Source organism: Pseudophryne corroboree, chromosome 8 (assembly GCF_028390025.1).
Source record: "Pseudophryne corroboree isolate aPseCor3 chromosome 8, aPseCor3.hap2, whole genome shotgun sequence".
NCBI lineage: Eukaryota > Metazoa > Chordata > Amphibia > Anura > Myobatrachidae > Pseudophryne > Pseudophryne corroboree.
In genome coordinates, this window is record NC_086451.1 from 298,952,733 (window position 1) to 298,977,744 (window position 25,012).

The following is a 25,012-nucleotide window of genomic DNA, read 5'->3' on the forward strand; positions in this document are numbered from 1 at the left end:
GATAGTTAGATGTGGGTGGGGTGTGTCCAAACTGAAATCTTAATTGCAGTGTAAAAATAAAGCAGCCAGTATTTACCCTGCACAGAAACAAAATAACCCACCCAAATTTAACTCTCTCTGCATGTTATATCTGCCCCCCCCTGCAGTGCACATGGTTTTGCCCATTTGCTAACAAATTTGCTACTGCAATCAGATCTGAATTAGGCCCACACAGTCTATCACTGGGTATGCGGTTAGCATACCGATCGTCGGGATCCCGACAGGGGCACCATACCGCCGCTGGTATACCGGCGAGGTAGGTAATTCCTCCTCTATGGGTGTCCACGACACCCATAGAGGGAGTATAGAACCTGTTTCGAGCTAAGCTTGGTTAAGCTGGGCCCCCCTGCCAGCATTCCACCGCTCGGGATGCAGATGTCTGTATTCTGACATTCTGCATCCCGTGTGCCGGCAAATCATACCAAACACTGTCACTGAGTCCTGCATTCTTGCAGAGGATTCTCCCAACTTAGTGGAGGTGGCTCTTTTAATAGAGGATATTCAACTCACTGCGGATTAACCTGAGCCAGTTGCTAAGAAAAACTGATGTTTTTAAGCAACAAAATATAATTAAGTCTGAATTCACTCATTCTGATCATCTTATGGACATTAGACTAGAACACTGAAAAATTCCAGGTAAAAAGTTCCCTATGTTTAAACGTTTGGCTTCCTCATTTCCCCATTCCGGCGGAGGATTGTACTAAGTGGGAGGCTCCCACTTCGGTAGATTCTCATATTGCACGTCTGGTTAAAATGTCCGTTCTACCGGTCACTACGCTTGCCTCACTGAAGGAAACCACTGATAGACGGATTGAAAACTGCTTTAAGTCTATTTTCTCTCTCACCGGTGCTGGTACCAGACCAACTGTGGCTGCCTCCTGGGCTGCAAAAGCCTTTGAATCATGGTTGCAGGCCCAAGAGGAGAGGAATTACTCAAGTATCTGAGTATTGCTTGTCATACTTTAATCTTATCCATCAAGCAGCTGCCTACATCCGTGAGGCCTCATTTGATGCCGGAATATTCTCGGCCAAGGGGTCTACCAGTTTGATACAAGCATGGCGCATTTTCTGGCTCAGTTTCAGGAAGGCTGACCTTCATGCCAAGAAAACTTTGGAATTTCTACCCTTCTTTCAGAAAGAGAAAATCCCGCACCAGAACTAATAATCAATAAATGTTAGTATAAGGGGTTAAGCGTTAGATTTCCATTTAATATCCAAATCATTTTAATGCTGGTGCTATCCACTGATCTAACAGATGTATACTAAGAAGAAAAATTGTGGCAGAGATCAGTTTGTCTGGGTGCACTCCACCCCCTTAAAAATCTATTCTATGGTGTTTTTCACTTTAATAATTAATAATTTTTACAAACATAAGGTACCAATACCCACATGGAATTTTTATCCTTTATTCATGATCTCCCATACGGTATTATAATGGCCTGATTATTAGGCCACACAAAGCGAAATATAAAAAAAAAAGAAATTATATAGGTAGAAAAACGTGAAAAGAAGAAATATTTATTAGACAGATTTCTGTCTTGTGTGAAAGTAAGAATAAAATAAATTCTAAAACCAAATCGTGTGCCGCCTATTATATCTTATATGCTTTATATAACTCTTTTGATGAGTATGAGTATTCTAAGCTCCAATTCGTACATATACTCCTGGTAAATGTCCTCTTACCCAAATATTTCTACTGTACTAATCCTAATATTCGTTCTGAATGTACCGCACTTAAACTACATTTGGCAGTGTAAAAAGAAACCACATTTTTTCAGTTTCTGTCCAGGTTTCAGTGTTGACACTGTATCCACTTATATTTATTTATTTATGTTCTGTTTCAATTTCTCATCCCTCTATGTACAATATTGACACTGTATCCACTTGTTCATCTGACAATAGTGTGTTTCAATTACACCTAGCTTTATGTGCAGAGACTGGCAACAAATGTTGCTAATATATATCAGTATGAGTTCTTGGCAGTCTGCCAGTCTTCCTGTGCTGCACAGTTTAAATGTGTGATTGCTTCTTATTTTATAGCTATGAATGATACTTAAGTGTTCACCCTTAGTGACGTAATATTACTCCTTCTTATCATTAAGATGAATACTGGGGAATTGAATTCACCAATCCCCTCATCTCACACTGTTTGCCTCAATTCCATAAGTTGTATTTCGCAGTTGTAATACAATGCATGCATATGTGGGAATAAGGGCTGCAATAGGCTATCAGTCCCCACTATACCAGACCAGCACTCCTGGGTTATTACAAAACGGGCTATGTCAAGAAGGTATAACAGTGTTATACCTTCTTGACATAGCCCGTTTTGTAATAACCCAGGAGTGCTGGTCTGGTGTTATACCGTCTTGACATACATCTGTTAGATCTGTTAGATCAGTGGATAGCACCAGCGTTAAAATTATTTCTACCCTTCACCGGGGAAGTGTTTGGGGGAAGAATTGAATCCCAGTGTGTGAGGCCGTCTTCTTCACTTAACACATGTTTGGAGTCTGACCACTTCAGATGCCTGGGTGCAAAAAGTGGTCTCTTGCGGAGACGCCCACCCCCACAGTTCTTTTGCACAGGCCTTCCCTCAGAACCACAAAAAGCCCAAATTCTGCAACAGGTTGTGCAATCATTCCTGCACTCAGAAGTGATCATACCGGTTCCTCCATCTCAGCGTGAACTGGGCTATTATTCCTCCCTGTTTCTAGTGCCGAAGCCAAACTGGTCACACAGACCCATACTCAACCTCAAATCTCTAAACCGATATGTCAAGGTTCCCAAATTCCACATGGAGGCTCTTCAATCCATATTCCTGGCTATGGAACCGGGGGAATTTATGGTATCCCTGGATATACAGGATGCCTATCTGCATATCCCTATTGCTCTTTGCTATTGGCAATCAACATTCTCAATTCCGGGCACTGCCGTTTGGTGATTAATCTGGGCGCTGTAGACAGTGTAAAAGTCATGGCAGCACGGCTGCGTTGTCAGGGAGTTGGGACTACTTCCCTATCTGGACGACCTACTACTGCTGACTACTTCACAAGAAGTATTGCTCAACCACCTTCAACTCACAGTGACCTTCCTTCAGACACACACTGTTTTCTCATCAATTGGAAAAAGTCCTCCCTCATACCATCCCAGCGGATGTTGCATTTGGGAGCCCTCTTACACTCAGCAAGCCAGCATCTTTTTCTGCCAGCAGACAAAATATCCAAGCTGCAGGACAGGATTTGCCAGCTACTCCAGCCACGTGGAGTGTCCATTCACCCTCCCATGCGGGTCCTAGGACTAATGGTCTCAACCTTCGACGGTATCCGTTCAGATGGTCGACCATGTTATGGTCGACAGTCATTAGGTCGACCACTATTGGTTGACATTGACATGGTCGACGCATGAATATGGTCGACACATTAAAAGGTCGACATGAGTTTTTCACATTTTTTTTTCTTTTGTGGAACATTTCCATACTTTACGATCCACGTGGACTACGATTGGGAACGGTAATCTGTGCAGAGCGCAGCGGTAGCTGTGCGAGGCACCTTGCCCGAAGCATGACGAGCGAAGCGGTGCACAAATTGGGGTTCCCCGTCACTTTACGCAAAAAACGACACAAAAAAAAGTAAAAAAAAAAGCATGTCAACCTTTACATGTGTCGACCATTTTCATGTATCGTCCATGTCGACCAATAGTGGTCGACCTAATGACTGTCGACCATAACATGGTCGACCATTCATACCGGAACCACCTTCGACATGGTGGAGTACACTCAGTTCCATTCTTGTCTTCTATAACCTCTGATCCTGGTCAAATGGGACGGCCAACCTCATCTGATCAAATCTTAACTGATGATTCTCACTCTGGAGCTCCACTTGTCACTCACTTTGTGGCTCAACATGGTCTACTTGGAAAAAGGAAGGCCCCTTTGGATTCCGGACTGGCTTCATAGTTGCGGAGCAGTACCGGAAAACAGCACTTGTTTCAGGGAAGTTGGACGCTATGCGTACCGTCTCCTGATAAATGTCTTGAACTGCAAGCTGTCTACAAAGCCTTAACTCTGGCACAAACTGTTCTTTAAGGCAGACCTGTTCAGGTTCAGTCCGACAATGCCACCGCAGTGGTTTATTTCAATCACCCGGGCGGCACTCACAGCCAGATGGCGATGCAGGAAGTGGCTAGCATTCTCAGGTGGGCAGAACATCATCTTGGGCGCTCTCTCCTGTTGCCCTCCTATCCTGTTTTTTCATCCGAACAGAGCTATACTTTGTACCAGACCGGGGTTACCTACCTAAGGTGGTGTCCCATTTCCATTTATATGAGGATATTGTGGTTCGGCCTTCCTCTCCTCGGATCTCTCACCTGCTGAGTGTTCTTTGGACGTGGTTCTGGCTCTCCATATCTATGTTGACCGAACCAGTTCCCTAAGGTGATCAGATTCCCTCTTCATCCTTTATGGTTTTCACAAACGTGGCTGGCCAGCTAACAAACATACTCTGGCCAGATGCGTTAGTATGGCAATAGAACAAGCGTACTCTCAAGCTGGTCTTTCAGTCCCAACTTCTATCTCTGCTCATTCTACGCGGTGTGCCGCCGAACAATTGTGTACAGTGGCGATGTGGTCTTCAATTCACACCTTTCTTAGGTTCTATGCCTTTGGTATATTCGCCCCCCAGGATGCCTCATTTGAATGCCGGATACTCTTACCCATTCGGGAGCATCCCCACCCTTGAAGTACTGCTTTAGGACATCCCCGATGTTATCCCTGTGGAGCCCCATGGAACCCGAAGAAGAAAAGGAGAGTTATGGTAGTCTTAGCTTTTGTTAACTCTTTCTTTGAGGTCCATAGGGTCCACAGGGTGCCCATCTGGTACATCTGGTCTATATGGGTTTGCGGCCCTGGTGACTGGTTCACTTCTCCTGTCTGTGACAGTGTGTTCTTGTGTGTACCATTTCTTCCTTCTCTCTGCCTTCGCTTCCTGCTTTGCGCTTGTTAACAAAACTGACCTGCCTGAGTACGGGGGTTACAGTGAGAGGGACCGGAGTATCCTGGGATATCTGAAAGGCTTAATTGTATGGTGCCCAGGAGCTGATCCTACCACCTATAATCCCTGATGTTATCCCTGTGGACCCTATGGACCTCGAAGAAAGTTATCAAAGGTTAGTCTACTATAACTCTCCTTATTGACCTGTTGGATGATGTCACGACTTCCTCTGCCTCCAGATCATGTGAGATTTTTTCTCCCACATGTACACCTACAGTTTGGGCTCCTGAGGGGCAATTTGCAGTTACTTACGTTATTATGCTTTTCTTGTTTGTTTGTCCCCCCCTCCCCCTCCTCTCTTCTACTATTGTTGTCTGCACTTTGGCCAGTGGACACCCTTGTGGCCGAAGCTTAAAATTCTGGATTCAAACTGCAGCATTTTGCACACCACCGAGCCACCCACACTCATTTTCTCCTTCCGTTTTGGAGCACACCGACTGACATTGAGGATTTACTAAAGGAATTATGGGTTGATGGGAGTGATAGTTAATCTGCAACCACCACATGCAATACCTTTCTAATGAAGTTCATTTTGGCTGAGGACACAATGGAACTGTGCATATGACCACTTGCAGAGCATATTTGTGTATCTTTGCAATGTGCATACTTGGGAACGGAGCATACAGAAGTACCAGCAATGCATTTCAGACCCATTTCTATTTAAGAATGAATAGGATTAACTGGGCTATGCAGTGACAAATGCAGGATTTTGAAAGGGGGGTTTCCAAACAGATGGTTACAGAACAATGAAAAAATGGTCTGTAACCAATTAAAGGGGAATTCCTATATTATCGTTTAACTTGTATACTGTAGAACCATGTAGTAATTAAAATGAATTATCTAGCTGCTAGTGCCTAACTCTAATTTCCCCCTTAGTGCCAACCTAACCCCCTCTCCCTGGTGGTGCCTAAACCTACCCCTCCCCCCCTCTCTCCACTGCAGACTAACCCTATCCTCCTCCCCCCCCCCCCCCCCCCCCCCCCCCCGGCCCCGCAGGCTAACACGGACCTCCCCATGGTGTCTAAACCTAACACACTCCACCGCAGCTATATCCTAACCCTCCCGGCTATACTTACCTTTTGGGATCCTGGCGTCGGGATATTCTGGCATCGGGATGCTGACCTGTTTGGGATTCCAGCCTCGGTATTTCGACTGCAAGGATCCCGACAGCCGGGATCTTGAACGTATACCACAACTGAATAGTAGGCGCAACTCATTGCAGGAATAATCAGACAAAGAGTTCCCCAACATTTCATTGTTATTCAATTCAACATTAGGTGATTCTGGCATCCCCATGTGATATCATTCTTCTGCGCTGGGAACCTGCGAGCAGATGGTGCAATGGATGGTCCAGAAAAGAGTTATAGGTAAATCCTTTTTCACTTTGATGAAAATGTTGAACTGAATAACACCGAAATGTTGGTGAACCCATCGTCTGTTGCCTGATTATTCCTGCAATGAGTGCAGTCTGCTATTCAATAGTATTGTAAATATATATACGAGAACAGCCACCATCATTACCCCCCCCCCCCATAAACAAACAGCATAGCCACCCTCAACACCCCCCTTCATGAAGAGACAGCATGGGCACATCATCAGTCTCCCCATCAACCCGCTCCCCCTTTCCAGACTTCCAGACAGAGACAACACCCTTCCCCATAGACGGCACCATCACCCGCCCCCATAGACTGACCATATAGCACCATCATTCCCCCCCCCCCCCCCCCTCATAGCCAGGACAGCGTCATAACCCCTCCCACATGGACATAAGAGTACAAGCATTGCTCCTGCCATATGACTCGCCTGGCTTTGCTCCACGAAGTTACAGAGAAACAGCAGACAGTGAAGCAGCTGCAGGCGCTACAGCTACAGTGCTGCACTGCCGGCATCAGCGCCTCTATCCTCTCACAGCACGTGAGAGGAGCTGCAGTGCTCCTCCTACGTGGCGGCCAGTGACAGTCTCGCGAAGCGTGCACACTGCGAGGCTGAGCTGTTACATAAAAAAAAAAAAATTCAGCGCCTCCTCCGCGATAGATCGGCGACCAGGGAGGGTTTCTAGGTACTCTGAAACCCCCCCTGCGTGCGCATATGCTATGATATGGGAGAATACAGTATATGCATTTACTTCCATGCAATTATTACTGACTTGTGTTCAACACATCAGGCCATAGCTCTAGGTGATGACTAGCAAATATTTATGTATTGAAAAGCTGGGTAAACCTCAGATGAACCCTTAATTGGATTACTGTGTCCAGCATCTGAGGTTATAGTTTGTATGTTTTCTGGCTATTTTTGTTTGCTTTGTATGATGATGTGTATTATATTCCATGCTCAGATTTACAGAACAAGCAATAGAAAAAAGTTTGTTTATTTCCTCACAGAAGCTAACATAGATGATGTGGATTTTGTTGGACCGGAAGCACCAATAACGCATCTATCCCAGGATGATAAACCCTTAAAGTAAGTCTAATTTCTCTGTTTTACTGAGCTATTGCTTTGGAAGAAAGTTTGGCAGACCTTTTCTTTTTATTTTGTGAAATTTTCGGTATGTTGGTAGCATTTTTGGATGTAGATTGGGGGGAGGGGCACTCAATTGGACACATGGTTTTCACTGCAAAAAAAACTCATGGACAGTATACATTAAAAAAAAAAAACAGTGTGAGGGAAAGAATAATTATACTTACCTTTCTTCGCACTGGCAGAGGGCAGCTGGGAGTTGTCGTACTCCCAGCTGCTACCTTTGGAGGGGGGGGGGGGTCACACACACCCTGCTGCTGCAGGATTCTGGATCCAGGCGCTGGATGACGAAGATACTGCTTTCAGATCTCCCATTGCCTTAGCTTAGTACAGTAACTATACTGTGACTGCAGCTAGGCAGCTTGAAATTAAAATAAAGCTTTCGGTTTTCTGATTCTTGTAATCATACAGTGTATATTTTCTCCATCCATGGGGGATACTGGAATACCGGGTGTTCAAAACATTACTCAACCATATGGGGAATCTCACAGAGAGCTGGTGTCTGGTGTGCCATGTCACGTAGTCACTTATTCCTAACATTCTTCCAAGACGCATTGAACAGTGACCGGTACAGAACGATGGTGCAAGGATTTGTCAACATGTTGCCGACAGAGAGATTGCAGAACACGTGGTTTCAACAGGACAATACCACATGCCATACAGCCAGAAACACTATGGCTTCCTGTTTTCCAGGACAACTGATATCACGGGGGTTGTGGCCAGCGCGATCTCTGTCTTTAACACCCCTCAACTTTTTCTTTTCGGGATACCTGAAGGATGCTGCCTACGCTACTTACCCGCGCAGTATTCCAGAATTGCAAGCAAACATTCAGAATTGTGTTGATGCAATTTCACGGTAATTCATTGCAAAGGGTGATTAGTAGTGTCCATTTGTGTGAAGCACAAAACAATGTCCACTTCAAGCACTTACTATGAAGTAGTTTTCCCATACGGTTGCTTGACTTTTTGAACACACTGTATTGTTGGTGGTGCTGGAGGAGTCTAAGCTTTGCACAGCCCCAGCTCCTCCTCTGCCATACCCACCTTCTGCCTGCAGCTTCCAGTTTTATTTTGGTGCCCAACAGAATGTTCTGAACCCTTACATCGCTGTCATGCTGATTATGGAGATTAGACTCTTCTTGCTAAGATGCTGTGATATGTCCACATCTTCTCACAGCACTGGCAGTGGTGCCCATATAATTACCTAGTGCCTAGTAGGCTTCCAATAGGCTGCAAGTGACACCAGATGTTTATTAAAATAAGAATTTACTTACCGATAATTCTATTTCTCATAGTCCGTAGTGGATGCTGGGGACTCCGTAAGGACCATGGGGAATAGCGGCTCCGCAGGAGACTGGGCACATCTAAAGAAAGCTTTAGGACTATCTGGTGTGCACTGGCTCCTCCCCCCATGACCCTCCTCCAAGCCTCAGTTAGGATACTGTGCCCGGACGAGCGTACACAATAAGGAAGGATTTTGAATCCCGGGTAAGACTCATACCAGCCACACCAATCACACCGTATAACCTGTGATCTGAACCCAGTTAACAGCATGATAACAGAGGAGCCTCTGAAAGATGGCTCACAACAATAATAACCCGATTTTTGTAACAATAACTATGTACAAGTATTGCAGACAATCCGCACTTGGGATGGGCGCCCAGCATCCACTACGGACTATGAGAAATAGAATTATCGGTAAGTAAATTCTTATTTTCTCTAACGTCCTAAGTGGATGCTGGGGACTCCGTAAGGACCATGGGGATTATACCAAAGCTCCCAAACGGGCGGGAGAGTGCGGATGACTCTGCAGCACCAAATGAGAGAACTCCAGGTCCTCCTCAGCCAGGATATCAATTTTGTAGAATTTTACAAACGTATTTGCTCCTGACCAAGTAGCTGCTCGGCAAAGTTGTAAAGCCGAGACCCCTCGGGCAGCTGCCCAAGATGAGCCCACCTTCCTTGTGGAGTGGGCATTTACAGATTTTTGGCTGTGGCAGGCCTGCCACAGAATGTGCAAGCTGAATTGTACTACAAATCCAACGAGCAATAGTCTGCTTAGAAGCAGGAGCACCCAGCTTGTTGGGTGCATACAGGATAAACAGCGAGTCAGATTTCCTGACTCCAGCCGTCCTGGAAACATATATTTTCAGGGCACTGACAACGTCTAGCAACTTGGAGGCCTCCAAGTCCCTAGTAGCCGCAGGCACCACCAATAGGTTGGTTCAGGTGAAACGCTGAAACCACCTTGGGGAGAAACTGAGGACGAGTACTCAATTCTGCCCTGTCCGAATGGAAAATCAGATAAGGGCTTTTTCAGGATAAAGCCGCCAATTCTGACACGCGCCTGGCCCAGGCCAGGGCCAACAGCATGACCACTTTCCATGTGAGATATTTTAACTCCACAGATTTAAGTGGTTCAAACCAATGTGACTTTTGGAACCCAAAACTACATTGAGATCCCAAAGTGCCACTGGAGGCACAAAAGGAGGCTGTATATGCAGTACCCCTTATACAAAAGTCTGAACTTCAGGGACTGAAGCTAGTTCTTTTTGGAAGAAAATTGACAGGGCTGAAATTTGAACCTTAATGGACCCCAATTTCAGGCCCATAGACACTCCTGTTTGCAGGAAATGTAGGAATCGACCCAGTTGAATTTCCTCCGTCGGGCCTTATTGGCCTCGCACCACGCAACATATTTTCGCCAATTGCGGTGATAATGTTTTTGCGGTTACATCCTTCCTGGCTTTGATCAGGATAGGGATGACTTCATCCGGAATGCCTTTTTTCCTTCAGGATCCGGCGTTCAACCGCCATGCCGTCAAATGCAGCCGCGGTAAGTCTTGGAACAGACAGGGTCCTTGCTGGAGCAGGTAGAGGTAGAGGCCACGGATCCTCCGTGAGCATCTCTTGAAGTTCCGGTTACCAAGTCCTTCTTGGCCAATCCGGAACCACGAATATAGTGCTTACTCCTCTCCATCTTATCAATCTCAGTACCTTGGGTATGAGAGGCAGAGGAGGGAACACATACCCTGACTGGTACACCCACGGTGTTACCAGAGCGTCTACAGCTTATTGCCTGAGGGTCCCTGGACCTGGCGCAATACCTGTCGAGTTTTTAATCATGTGGAAGACTTCTGGGTGAAGTCCCCACTCTCCCGGGTGGAGGTCGTGCTGAGGAAGTCTGCTTCCCAGTTGTCCACTCCCGGAATGAATACTGCTGACAGTGCTATCACATGATTTTCCGCCCAGCGAAGAATCCTTGCAGCTTCTGCCATTGCCCTCCTGCTTCTTGTGCCACCCTGTCTGTTTACGTGGGTGACTGCCGTGATGTTGTCCGACTGGATCAACACCGGCTGACCTTGAAGCAGAGGTCTTGCTAAGCTTAGAGCATTGTAAATGTCCCTTAGCTTCAGGATATTTATGTGAAGTGATGTCTCCAGGCTTGACCATAAGCCCTGGATATTCCTTCCCTGTGTGACTGCTCCCCAGCCTCGCAGGCTGGCATCCGTGGTCACCCGGACCCAGTCCTGAATGCCTAATCTGCGGCCCTCTAGAAGATGAGCACTCTGCAACCACCACAGGAGGGACACCCTTGTCCTTGGTGACAGGGTTATCCGCTGATGCATCTGAAGATGCGACCCGGACCATTTGTCCAGCAGGTCCCACTGGAAAGTTCTTGCGTGGAATCTGCCGAATGGGATTGCTTCGTAGGAAGCCACCATTTTACCCAGAACCCTTGTGCATTGATGCACTGAGACTTGGCTCGGTTTTAGGAGGTTCCTGACTAGCTCGGATAACTCCCTGGCTTTCTCCTCCGGGAGAAACACCTTTTTCTGGACTGTGTCCAGGATCATCCCTAGGAACAGAAGACACGTCGTCGGAACCAGGTGCGATTTTGGAATATTGAGAATCCAATCGTGCTGCCGCCACACTACCTGAGATAGTGCTACACCGACCTCCAACTGTTCCCTGGATCTTACCCTTATCAGGGAATTGTCCAAGTAAGGGATAACTAAAATTCACTTCCTTCGAAGGAATATCATCATTTCGGCCATTACCTTGGTAAAGACCCGGGGTGCCGTGTACCATTCATACGGCAGCGTCTGAACTGATAGTGACAGTTCTGTACCATAAACCTGAGGTACCCTTGGTGAGAAGGGTAAATTTTGACATGAAGGTAAGCATCCTTGATGTCCCGAGACGACATGTAGTCCCCTTCTTCCAGGTTCGCAATCACTGCTCTGAGTGACTCAATCTTGAATTTGAACCTCTGTACGTAAGTGTTCAAAGATTTTAGATTTAGAATCGGTCTCACCAAGCCGTCCGGCTTCGGTACCACAACAGTGTGGAATAATACCCCGTTCCCTGTTGCAGGAGGGGTACCCTGATTATCACCTGCTGGGAATACAGCTTGTGAATGGCTTCCAAAACTGTCTCCCTGTCAGAAGGAGACATCGGTAAAGCCGACTTTAGGAAACGGCGAGGGGGAGACGTCTCGAATTCTAATTTGTACCCCTGAGATATCACGTGAAGGATCCAGGGGTCTACTTGCGAGTGAGCCCACTGCGCGCTGAAATTCATTGAGACGGGCCCCCCACCGTGCCTGATTCTGCTTGTAAAGCCCCAGCGTATACTGAGGGCTTGGCAGAGGCGGGAGAGGGTTTCTGTTCCTGGGAACTGGCTGATTTCTGCAGCCTTTTTCCTCTCCCTCTGTCACGGGGCAGAAATAAGGAACCTGTGCCCGCTTGTCCACGAAAAGACTGCGCCTGATAATACGGCGTCTTCTCATGTTGAGAGGCGACCTGGGGTACAAACGTGGAATTCCCAGCTGTTGCCGTGGCCACCAGGTCTGAAAGACCGACCCCAAATAACTCCTCCCTTAATAAAGCAATACTTCCAAATGCCGTTTGGAATACGCATCACCTGACCACTGACGTGTCCATAACCCTCTACTGGTAGAAATGGACAACGCGCTTAGACTTGATGCCAGTCGGCAAATATTCCGCTGTGCATCACGCATATATAGAAATGCATCTTTTAAATGCTCTATAGGCAAAAATATACTGTCCCTATCTAGGGTATCAATATTTTCAGTCAGGGAATCCGACCACGCCAACCCAGCACTGCACATCCAGGCTGAGGCGATTGCTGGTCGCAGTATAACACCAGTATGTGTGTAAATACCTTTTAGGATACCCTCCTGCTTTCTATCGGCAGGATCCTTAAGGGCGGCCATCTCAGGCGAAGGTAGAGCCCTTACAAGCGTGTGAGCGCTTTATCCACCCTAGGGGTTGTTTCCCAACGCACCCTAACCTCTGGCGGGAAAGGATATAATGCCAATAACATTTTAGAAATTATCAGTTGTTATCGGGGGAAACCCACGCATCATCACACACCTTATTTAATTTCTCAGATTCAGGAAAACTACAGGTAGTTTTTCCTCACCGAACATAATACCCCTTTTTTGGTGGTACTCGTATTATCAGAAATGTGTAAAACATTTTTCATTGCCTCAATCATGTAACGTGTGGCCCTACTGGAAGTCACATTAGTCTCTTCACCGTCGACACTGGAGTCAGTATCCGTGTCGGCGTCTATATCTGCCATCTGAGGTAACGGGCGCTTTAGAGCCCCTGACGGCCTATGAGACGTCTGGACAGGCACAAGCTGAGTAGCCGGCTGTCTCATGTCAACCACTGTCTTTTATACAGAGCTGACACTGTCACGTAATTCCTTCCAACAGTTCATCCACTCAGGTGTCGACCCCCTAGGGGGTGACATCACTATTACAGGCAATCTGCTCCGTCTCCACATCATTTTTCTCCTCATACATGTCGACACCAAAGTACCGACATACAGCACACACACAGGGAATGCTCTGATAGAGGACAGGACCCCACTAGCCCTTTGGGGAGACAGAGGGAGAGTTTGCCAGCACACACCAGAGCGCTATATAAATACAGGGAAAACCTTATATAAGTGTTTTTCCCCTTATAGCTGCTGTATAGTTAATACTGCGCCTAATTAGTGCCCCCCTCTCTTTTTTAACCCTTTCTGTAGTGTAGTGACTGCAGGGGAGAGACAGGGAGCTTCCCTCCAACGGAGCTGTGAGGGAAAATGGCGCCAGTGTGCTGAGGAGATAGGCTCCGCCCCTTTTTTCGCGGACTTTTCTCCTGCTTTTTTATGGATTCTGGCAGGGGTTAAATGCATCCATATAGCCCAGGAGCTATATGTGATGCATTTTTTGCCATCCAAGGTGTTTTTATTGCGTCTCAGGGCGCCCCCCCCCAGCGCCCTGCACCCTCAGTGACCGAAGTGTAAAGTGTGCTGAGAGCAATGGCGCACAGCTGCAGTGCTGTGCGCTACCTTGTTGAAGACAGGACGTCTTCTGCCGCCGATTTTCCGGACCTCTTCTGCCTTCTGGCTCTGTAAGGGGGCCGGCGGCGCGGCTCTGGGACCCATCCAAGCTGGGCCTGTGATCGTCCCTCTGGAGCTAATGTCCAGTAGCCTAAGAAGCCCAATCCACTCTGCACGCAGGTGAGTTCGCTTCTTCTCCCCTTAGTCCCTCGATGCAGTGAGCCTGTTGCCAGCAGGTCTCACTGAAAATAAAAAACCTAAACTAAAACTTTCACTAAGAAGCTCAGGAGAGCCCCTAGTGTGCACCCTACTCGTTCGGGCACAGAGATCTAACTGAGGCTTGGAGGAGGGTCATGGGGGGAGGAGCCAGTGCACACCAGATAGTCCTAAAGCTTTCTATAGATGTGCCCAGTCTCCTGCGGAGCCGCTATTCCCCATGGTCCTTACGGAGTCCCCAGCATCCACTTAGGACGTTAGAGAAATGATTATTACAGATTTGTGTAGTACAAATACCTGCATCAACAATACAAAAATACCTTGTTTCAAACAAGAGATTTATAATATAGATCAGGTACACCCAATAGGTAATGTTTTGATTTCTTTAGTCATGCATGTGAGCTTATCTATATTCCTGGGTATTTATCTCGCGTGTATTTATCCCACATGTTTCCACACAGAATCTGTAAGTGTTCTGCTCTTTAGTGGACAAAAGGCACTTCTAAGATGGATTCTTGTAGCAGACACACTGTGTGTGGTCTATAGTACTTGTTAGGCCTCATTTACTTGATTTGATCCAATAATACATTTGTTTCAACAGCTATGGACATGCTCTGCTACCTGGTGAAGGTGCTGCAATGGCAGAATATGTGAAGGCTGGCAAGCGTATACCAAGGAGAGGTGAAATCGGCTTGACAAGTGATGAAATTGCCTCTTTTGAGAAGTCAGGCTATGTAATGAGTGGTAGCAGGTGTGTATATTGCTTTTGCACTCCACAAGGCTGAATGTAGGTGGTGTCTGTTTCAGCCAAGTTCAAAATATTGTAAAATGTACTGTTGAAGCTTTTCTTTCTTTCTTATAAGACCTCTTTTAACGTCTAACTCAAATATTGAGTTGCTAAATTAACCGCATCAGTTAGAATTAAAACCAACTGGGCCAAAAAATTACATTGCTGTGATCACATGACAATTTCTGCTCAATTTACTGCTACTTATACTTTATAAAGTGACAACATCTTACACAGTGCTTTACAATGAAATGATAATTTTCTAATAATATGGAGAGCCATTGATACATAAGGTAGTGAAATACAGGTTGAGTCTCCCTTATCCAAAATGCTTGGGACCAGAGGTATTTTGGATATGGGATTTTTCCGTATTTTGGAATAATTGCATACCATAATGAGATATCATGGCGAAGGGACCTTAATCTAAGCACAGAATGCATTTATGTTACATATACACCTTATACACACAGCCTGAAGGTCATTTTAGACAATATTTTTTGTAACTTTGTGCATTAAACAAAGTGTGTCTACATTTACACAATTCAGTTATGTTTCATATACACCTTATACACACAGCCTGAAGGTCATTTAATACAATATTATGAATAACTTTGTGTAATAAAGAAAGTTTGTGTACATTGAGCCATCAAAAAACAAAGGTTTCACTATCTCACTCTCACTCAAAAAAGTCAATATTTCGGAATATTCCGTATTTCGGAATATTTGGATATGGGATACTCAACCTGTAATAAATGTTGTTGTTGGTGGGAAATGCGCATGTTCCTACAGTGATGTATTAGCAGTCACCAATATTAAAGGCACCACCAGTGTCTGGTATTTATTTGCAGCTGCTGGTGGTGCAGTACTGTCAGAATAACAAGAAGCTCTCTGGCATTCCAGGCTGTCATTGATGAATGTCAGGTGACCCTTGAGCAGAGTTTCCACATCTTAATTAATGGCTGTTTTTCTATATTCTCTCCAGGGTGCAGGGGAGCAGGAAACATGGATTTGTCTTTTAGCTTTGATAGTTTGTTCTTAGAGAATGTATCTTTTGCAGAGGCCACATAAGGTTTCTCCCAAGCATAATCCTAACTTAGGTGTCCTTCTAAAACAGTGATGGGGAACCTTTGGCACTCCAACTGTTGTTGAACTATACATCCCAGCATGCCCTGCTACAGTTTAAGCATGGCCAAATAGCAAAACTGTAGCAGGGTATGCTGGGATGTGTAGTTCAACAACAGCTAGAGTGCCAAAGGTTCCCCATCACTGTTCTAGAACATAAGTTTACGCCTGTTGGAGCTCTGACAGCCGTTATACACTTTTATGGTCTGTTAGTTACAAGACACGCACAAGATTTTTACAAATTGGAAACATTTTATGTCTTCCACCAATTTTCTTCTATACTGTACATGAATATTCTTAAAAAATGTAATTCATGTGTATTTCTAACATGTAAAAATGCCCATGAATTGTGCTGCCCACGTAGATGATCTATCTACGCTCTACATCTGCCACTGCCCTTCGACAAACCCTGCACCACTGGCTCCCATTACCCTATAGAATTCTCTTCAAACTCCTCACCCTCACATACAAGGCCATCTCTTACTCCACTTCTTCCTGCAAAGCTTCAAACCAGGCACTGAAAGCCCACCTGTTCATCAAAGCGTACCCTTCCACATAACCTAGTCTCGAGGCCGTTCTCCCATCTCCCTGCCTGATGCCTTGGCCATCTCTGCCTCACTTACTTCCTACCATCAGGTCACCTGTCTGTCTCCCCCCTAGATTGTAAGCTTATTCCCTCCTGTTCTCACAGCCCACTTCAATTACAGCTCTTTTCTACTCTGCGAACGTTTGTACCCGCATCTTCTCTCACTCGTAACCGTTCATCTCTTCCAACGGCTGCCCACCCCCAGTAGTACGCCGATTACTACTTTGCCTACCTTACATCTCAGCTGTATTGTGTACTGAGAATTATGGTGCTAATTGTTACCTGTGCTCTGTTTTAGTTTTTCAGTTACTGTATTAAATTCTGTGTACCCTGTGTTGTCCTAATGTGTACCGTATGTACGCAGTGCACTACTTGTGGCGCCTTTTTAATAAAATGTAATAATAGTACAGGTTGAATATCCCTTATCCAAAATGCTTGGGACCAGAGGTATTTTGGATATGGGATTTTTCCGTATTTTGGAATAATTGCATACCATAATGAGATATCATAGCGATGGGACCCAAGTCTAAGCACAGAATGCATTTATGTTACATATACACCTTATACACACAACTTGAAGGTAATTTTAGCCAATATTTTTTATAAATTTGTGCGTTAAACAAAGTGTATCTATATTCACACAATTTATTTGTTTCATATACACCTTATACACACAGCCTGAAGGTCATTTAATACAATATTTTTAATAACTTTGTGTGTTAAACAAAGTTTCTCTATCGTCCTAAGTGGATGCTGGGGTTCCTGAAAGGACCATGGGGAATAGCGGCTCCGCAGGAGACAGGGCACAAAAAAGTAAAGCTTTACTAGGTCAGGTGGTGTGCACTGGCTCCTCCCCCTATGACCCTCCTCCAGACTCCAGTTAGATTTTGTGCCCGAACGAGAAGGGTGCAATCTAGGTGGCTCTCCTAAAGAGCTGCTTAGAGAAAGTTTAGTTTAGGTTTTTTTCTTTACAGTGAGTCCTGCTGGCAACAGGATCACTGCAACGTGGGACTTAGGGGGAAAGTAGTAAACTCACCTGCATGCAGAGTGGATTTGCTGCTTGGCTACTGGACACCATTAGCTCCAGAGGGATCGAACACAGGCCCAGCCGTGGAGTCCGGTCCCGGAGCCGCGCCGCCGACCCCCTTGCAGATGCTGAAGCGTGAAGAGGTCCGGAAACCGGCGGCTGAAGACTCCTCAGTCTTCATAAGGTAGCGCACAGCACTGCAGCTGTGCGCCATTTTCCTCTCAGCACACTTCACTGGGCAGTCACTGAGGGTGCAGAGCGCTGGGGGGGGGCGCTCTGAGAGGCAAATATAAACCTTATACAAGGCTAAAAATACCTCACATATAGCCCATAGGGGCTATATGGAGATATTTAACCCCTGCCTGACTGGAAAAATAGCGGGAGAAGAACCCGCCGAAAAAGGGGCGGGGCCTATCTCCTCAGCACACGGCGCCATTTTCTGTCACAGCTCCGCTGGTCAGAACGGCTCCCAGGTCTCTCCCCTGCACTGCACTACAGAAACAGGGTAAAACAGAGAGGGGGGGCACATTAATGGCTATATATATATATATTAAAGCAGCTATAAGGGAGCACTTAATATAAGGATATCCCTTGTATATATAGCGCTTTGTGGTGTGTGCTGGCAGACTCTCCCTCTGTCTCCCCAAAAGGGCTAGTGGGTCCTGTCTTCATTAGAGCATTCCCTGTGAGTTTGCGGTGTGTGTCGGTACGTGGTGTCGACATGTATGAGGACGATATTGGTGTGGAGGCGGAGCAATTGCCAAATATGCAGATGTCACCCCCCAGGGGGTCGACACCAGAATGGATGCCTTTATTTGTGGAATTACGTGATGGTTTATCTTCCCTTAAACAGTCAGTTGAGGACATGAGGCGGCCGGACAATCAATTAATGCCTGTCCAGGCGCCTCAAACACCGTCAGGGGCTGTAAAACGCCCTTTGCCTCAGTCGGTCGACACAGACCCAGACACGGGCACTGATTCCAGTGACGACGGTAGAAATTCAAACGTATTTTCCAGTAGGGCCACACGTTATATGATTTTGGCAATGAAGGAGACGTTACATTTAGCTGATACTACAGATACCGTAAAACAGGGTATTATGTATGGTGTGAAAAAACTACAAACAGTTTTTCCTGAATCAGAAGAATTAAATGACGTGTGTGATGAAGCGTGGGTTGCTCCTGATAAAAAGTTGATAATTTCAAAAAAGTTATTGGCATTATACCCTTTCCCGCCAGAGGTTAGGGCGCGCTGGGAAACACCCCCTAAGGTGGACAAGGCGCTCACACGCTTATCCAAACAAGTGGCGTTACCCTCTCCTGAGACGGCCGCACTTAAGGATCCATCAGATAGAAAGATGGAAGTTATTCAAAAGAATATATACACACATGCAGGTGTTATACTACGACCAGCTATAGCAACTGCCTGGATGTGCAGTGCTGGAGTAGTTTGGTCAGAATCCCTGATTGAAAATATTGATACCCTAGATAGGGACAATGTTTTACTGTCGTTAGAACAAATAAAGGATGCATTTATCTATATGCGTGATGCACAGAGGGATATTTGCACACTGGCATCTCGGGTGAGTGCTATGTCCATTTCAGCCAGAAGAGCCTTATGGACACGACAGTGGACAGGCGATGCGGATTCAAAACGTCACATGGAGGTTTTGCCGTATAAAGGGGAGGAGTTATTTGGAGTTGGTCTATCAGACTTGGTGGCCACGGCTACTGCCGGGAAATCCACTTTTTTACCTCAAGTCACTCCCCAACAGAGAAAGGCACCGACCTTTCAACCGCAGCCTTTTCGCTCCTACAAAAATAAGAGAGCAAAGGGCTTGTCGTACCTGCCACGAGGCAGAGGAAGAGGGAAGAGACACCAACAGGCAGCTCCTTCCCAGGAACAGAAGCCCTCCCCGGCTCCTGCAAAAACCTCAGCATGACGCTGGGGCCTCTCAAGCGGACTCGGGGACAGTGGGGGGCCGTCTCAAAAATTACAGCGCGCAGTGGGCTCACTCGCAGGTAGACCCCTGGATCCTGCAGATAATATCTCAGGGGTACAGGTTGGAATTAGAGACGGATCCTCCTCATCGTTTCCTGAAGTCTGCCTTACCAACCGTCTCTTCCGAAAGGGAGAGGGTGTTGGAAGCCATTCACAAGCTGTACGCTCAGCAGGTGATAGTCAAAGTACCCCTATTACAACAAGGAAAGGGGTATTATTCCACTCTATTTGTGGTACCGAAGCCGGATGGCTCGGTAAGGCCTATTCTAAATCTGAAGTCCTTGAACCTCTACATAAAAAAGTTCAAGTTCAAGATGGAGTCACTCAGAGCAGTGATAGCGAACCTGGAAGAAGGGGACTTTATGGTATCCTTGGACATCAAGGATGCGTATCTACACGTTCCGATTTACCCCGCACACCAGGGGTACCTCAGGTTCATTGTTCAAAACTGTCACTATCAGTTTCAGACGCTGCCGTTCGGATTGTCCACGGCGCCTCGGGTCTTTACCAAGGTAATGGCCGAGATGATGATTCTTCTTCGAAGAAAAGGCGTATTAGTTATCCCATACTTGGACGATCTCCTAATAAGGGCAAGGTCCAGAGAACAGCTGGAGACAGCTTTAGCACTATCTCAAGAGGTGCTAAGACAACACGGGTGGATTCTGAATATTCCAAAATCCCATTTAATCCCGACAACTCGTCTGCTGTTCCTAGGAATGATTCTGGACACGGTTCAGAAAAAGGTTTTCCTTCCAGAGGAAAAAGCCAAGGAGTTATCCGATCTGGTCAGGAACCTCCTAAAACCAGGAAAAGTGTCAGTACATCAATGCACAAGAGTCCTGGGAAAAATGGTGGCTTCTTACGAAGCAATTCCATTCGGCAGATTCCATGCAAGAATATTCCAAAGGGATCTGTTGGACAAATGGTCAGGGTCGCATCTGCAGATGCACCTGCGAATAACCCTGTCACCAAAGACAAGGGTGTCACTTCTGTGGTGGTTGCAGAAGGCTCACCTATTAGAAGGCCGCAGATTCGGCATTCAGGATTGGATCCTGGTGACCACGGACGCCAGCCTGAGAGGCTGGGGAGCAGTCACACAAGGAAGAAACTTCCAGGGAGTATGGACGAGTCTGGAAAAGTCTCTTCACATAAACATTCTGGAACTAAGAGCAATCTACAATGCTCTAAGCCAGGCGGAACTTCTCCTGCAAGGAAAGCCGGTGTTGATTCAGTCGGACAACATCACGGCGGTCGCCCATGTAAACAGGCAGGGCGGCACAAGAAGCAGGAGTGCAATGGCAGAAGCTGCCAAGATTCTTCGCTGGGCGGAGAATCACGTGATAGCACTGTCAGCAGTGTTCATCCCGGGCGTGGACAACTGGGAAGCAGACTTCCTCAGCAGACACGATCTTCATCCGGGAGAGTGGGGTCTACATCCAGAAGTCTTCAACATGTTAATAGACCGTTGGGAAAGACCAATTGTAGACATGATGGCGTCTCGCCTCAACAAGAAACTGGACAAATATTGCGCCAGGTCAAGAGATCCACAGGCAATAGCTGTGGACGCACTGGTAACTCCTTGGGTGTACCAGTCAGTGTATGTGTTTCCTCCTCTGCCGCTCATACCAAAGGTATTGAAGATCATACGGCAAAGAAGAGTAAGAACAATACTAGTGGTTCCGGATTGGCCGAGAAGGACTTGGTATCCGGAACTTCAAGAGATGCTCACGGACGAACCGTGGCCTCTACCTCTGAGAAGGGACCTGCTACAGCAGGGTCCCTGTCTTTTTCAAGACTTACCGCGGCTGCGTTTGACGGCATGGCGGTTGAACGCCAGATCCTAAAAGGGAAAGGCATTCCAGAAGAAGTCATTCCTACCTTGATTAAGGCACGGAAGGAAGTCACCGTGAAACATTATCACCGCATTTGGCGAAAATATGTAGCGTGGTGCGAGGATCGGAGGGTTCCGACGGAGGAATTCCAACTGGGTCGTTTCCTACATTTCCTGCAATCAGGATTATCTATGGGTCTCAAATTGGGATCCATTAAGGTTCAAATTTCGGCCCTGTCAATATTCTTCCAAAAAGAATTGGCCTCTGTCCCTGAGGTCCAGACTTTTGTCAAGGGAGTACTGCATATACAGCCTCCTGTGGTGCCTCCGGTGGCACCGTGGGATCTAAATGTAGTTTTAGATTTCCTCAAATCCCATTGGTTTGAACCATTGAAAAAGGTGGATTTGAAATATCTCACATTGAAAGTGACTATGTTACTAGCCCTGGCCTCTGCCAGGAGAGTATCTGAATTGGCGGCTTTATCTTATAAAAGTCCTTATCTAATCTTCCATTCGGATAGGGCAGAACTGCGGACTCGTCCGCATTTTCTCCCTAAAGTGGTATCAGCATTTCATCTGAACCAACCTATTGTGGTGCCTGCGGCCACTAGCGACTTGGAGGACTCCAAGTTGTTGGACGTTGTCAGAGCCTTAAAAATATACATTGCAAGGACGGCTGGAGTCAGAAAATCTGACTCGCTGTTTATATTGTATGCACCCAACAAGTTGGGCGCACCTGCTTCTAAGCAGTCGATTGCTCGTTGGATTTGTAACACAATTCAACTTGCACATTCTGTGGCAGGCCTGCCACAGCCTAAAACTGTAAAAGCCCACTCCACAAGGAAGGTGGGCTCATCTTGGGCGGCTGCCCGAGGGGTCTCGGCATTACAACTCTGCCGAGCAGCTACGTGGTCGGGGGAGAACACGTTTGTAAAATTTTACAAATTTGATACCCTGGCAAAGGAGGACCTGGAGTTCTCTCATTTGGTGCTGCAGAGTCATCCGCACTCTCCCGCCCGTTTGGGAGCTTTGGTATAATCCCCATGGTCCTTTCAGGAACCCCAGCATCCACTTAGGACGATAGAGAAAATAAGAATTTACTTACCGATAATTCTATTTCTCGGAGTCCGTAGTGGATGCTGGGCGCCCATCCCAAGTGCGGATTATCTGCAATACTTGTACATAGTTATTGTTAACTAATTCGGGTTATTGTTAAGGAGCCATCTTTAAGAGGCCCTTTCTGTTGTCATACTGTTAACTGGGTTTAGATCACAAGTTGTACGGTGTGATTGGTGTGGCTGGTATGAGTCTTACCCGGGATTCAAAATGCCTCCCTTATTGTGTATGCTCGTCCGGGCACAGTACCTAACTGGAGTCTGGAGGAGGGTCATAGGGGGAGGAGCCAGTGCACACCACCTGACCTAGTAAAGCTTTACTTTTTTGTGCCCTGTCTCCTGCGGAGCCGCTATTCCCCATGGTCCTTTCAGGAACCCCAGCATCCACTACGGACTCCGAGAAATAGAATTATCGGTAAGTAAATTCTTATTTTTGTGTACATTGAGCCATCAAAAAACAAAGGTTTCACTATCTCACTCTCACTCAAAAAAGTCCGTATTTCGGAATATTCCGTATTTCAGAATATTTGGATATGGGATACTCAACCTGTATAAGGATACTGCTGAGGTGCTTTTAGCCAATGAATTATTAATGCTTGTAGCTAGAATTTATTTTTCCTTATGATATTTGAGATTGGTTAAAACGTTAATGAATTTGTTTTCTCTTCAGGCATCGGCGTATGGAGGCTGTTCGTCTGCGTAAGGAGAACCAGATTTACAGTGCAGATGAGAAGAGGGCGCTGGCTTCCTTCAACCAGGAGGAGAGGCACAAGAGGGAAAACAAGATCCTGTCCAGCTTTAGAGAGATGGTTTACAGGAAAACCAAAGGAAAGGAGGACAAATAACTTCTCACACTACACAACTTTTATACAGCCCTGTCTGGCATCTTTATTTTCATGTTGTCTAAGGAAGCACGGTGTAGACATACGTCTTCTCTTCTGTTGGGACCTTCATCAGTCGCTTATTTTATTATATGTTCATACTTTCATTGAACTTTTTATTTTTCCATTTTTTTTTTATTTTTTAAAATAACTTATTTGCTAAAAAAAAACCTCAGGAAGCATTGTGAAAAATGTTCAATTGAGTATAATCAACAATCAATTAAAGTGAACAGTTGCCTCCAAATCCAGGCTCTGCTTTATTTACAAAACCATCTGCAAAAATAATACAGATTGGGGCTTTCGGTTTATATAGAGTGCAGGAAATTTTACATGTAGGGGTACAGAGGCGAAATATCTATGTTTAGACCAAGAAAGTTGTGGATATGAAGGAGAAATACATCCTGAATCCAAGAGGTTTCTGTGACCAGATCCATTGTTACACAATTTATTATTATTTTTTAAACCTACAAAACTGGATGTGTTCAGCCGGAAAGAGGTGTTGGGACATTAAATGTGTCATCTGTATTGTATTTTATAAGAAATGGACTGTGAAGAATTTCTTTGATCCGTTAATGAGGTGATTTCTTTTATGAATAAAATACTATTCTATGTAGACCAAGTTGTATTTTAATCTTCAGTCCTACAAATGCTAGACCAGGGGTGGGCAAAGTGCGGCCCGCGGGCCGCATACTGAACTTGCCCGGCCCGCTACCTCCCATCGATGTGCAGGCTGGTAACTTTGTCTGGGGAGGGGGGAAGCTGATTATTTGGTCCAGGGAGTGGGAGAAGGGGGGCTGATTATTTTGTCCAGAGATGGGGGGAGCTGATTATTTTGTCCAGGGAGGGGATAGACTGGAGGGAAGATGATAACTGTTATCTAGCTCATACACTTGTGAGTTATCAGGTACAATCCTTCGATTTCCACCGCATTTGTGAGATAAATCGAAGGATTGTATGCACGTTTTAGGTACCATGCGACGCGATGCGTGGTCACGATATTTTCTGTGCGGCCCTCGAGTATTCGCTGGAGTGTCAAGTGGCACCCCAGCTGAAATAATTGCCCACCCCTGTGCTAGACCAATAGCCTTCATTTGCCAGTATGAGGAACCCATCAAAGAATGGTGACATACTGGACTGTCCCTTTATGTAACTTCACAGGCCATCATGTTGGGTTCTGCAATCTTCTCCAGTTTCAAAATAACATTTAACTTTTTCTCTCAGTCATTGATACATAATTTTTAACTTTTCATTTTCTGAAATGCAATTTATACTTATTCACTCAATGTTATACCTAAGCCAGGCTTGGACAAATGAATCCAAGGTTTTGTAACCAGGGCTAGACCCAGAGCTACCATCCTTGTGTCCTCATTCTATGCTGGCAGCATTGTATGCTTCCCTTATAGGCCCCCATTTGCTGGTAACCAGTTCTACTAGGGGACGTGATTCAGGTCGGGACAATGCTGCTGTACATGTTGTCTGACC

General features: G+C 46.0%; 1 protein-coding gene across 1 annotated transcript in view; it reads left to right on the top strand.

Moving 5' to 3' along the window:
* The window catches only part of NKAP (NFKB activating protein), a 49,204-nt gene extending 25,061 nt beyond the window's left edge, over positions 1-24,143 (top strand). The window contains exons 7-9 of the mRNA XM_063937331.1: positions 7,469-7,547; positions 14,782-14,931; positions 23,320-24,143. Of these exons, the coding sequence (XP_063793401.1) occupies positions 7,469-7,547; positions 14,782-14,931; positions 23,320-23,494 (404 nt within the window). The 3' untranslated portion in view covers positions 23,495-24,143. The remainder of the gene's footprint in view (positions 1-7,468; positions 7,548-14,781; positions 14,932-23,319) is intronic.
* The last annotated feature ends 869 nt before the right edge of the window (positions 24,144-25,012 follow it).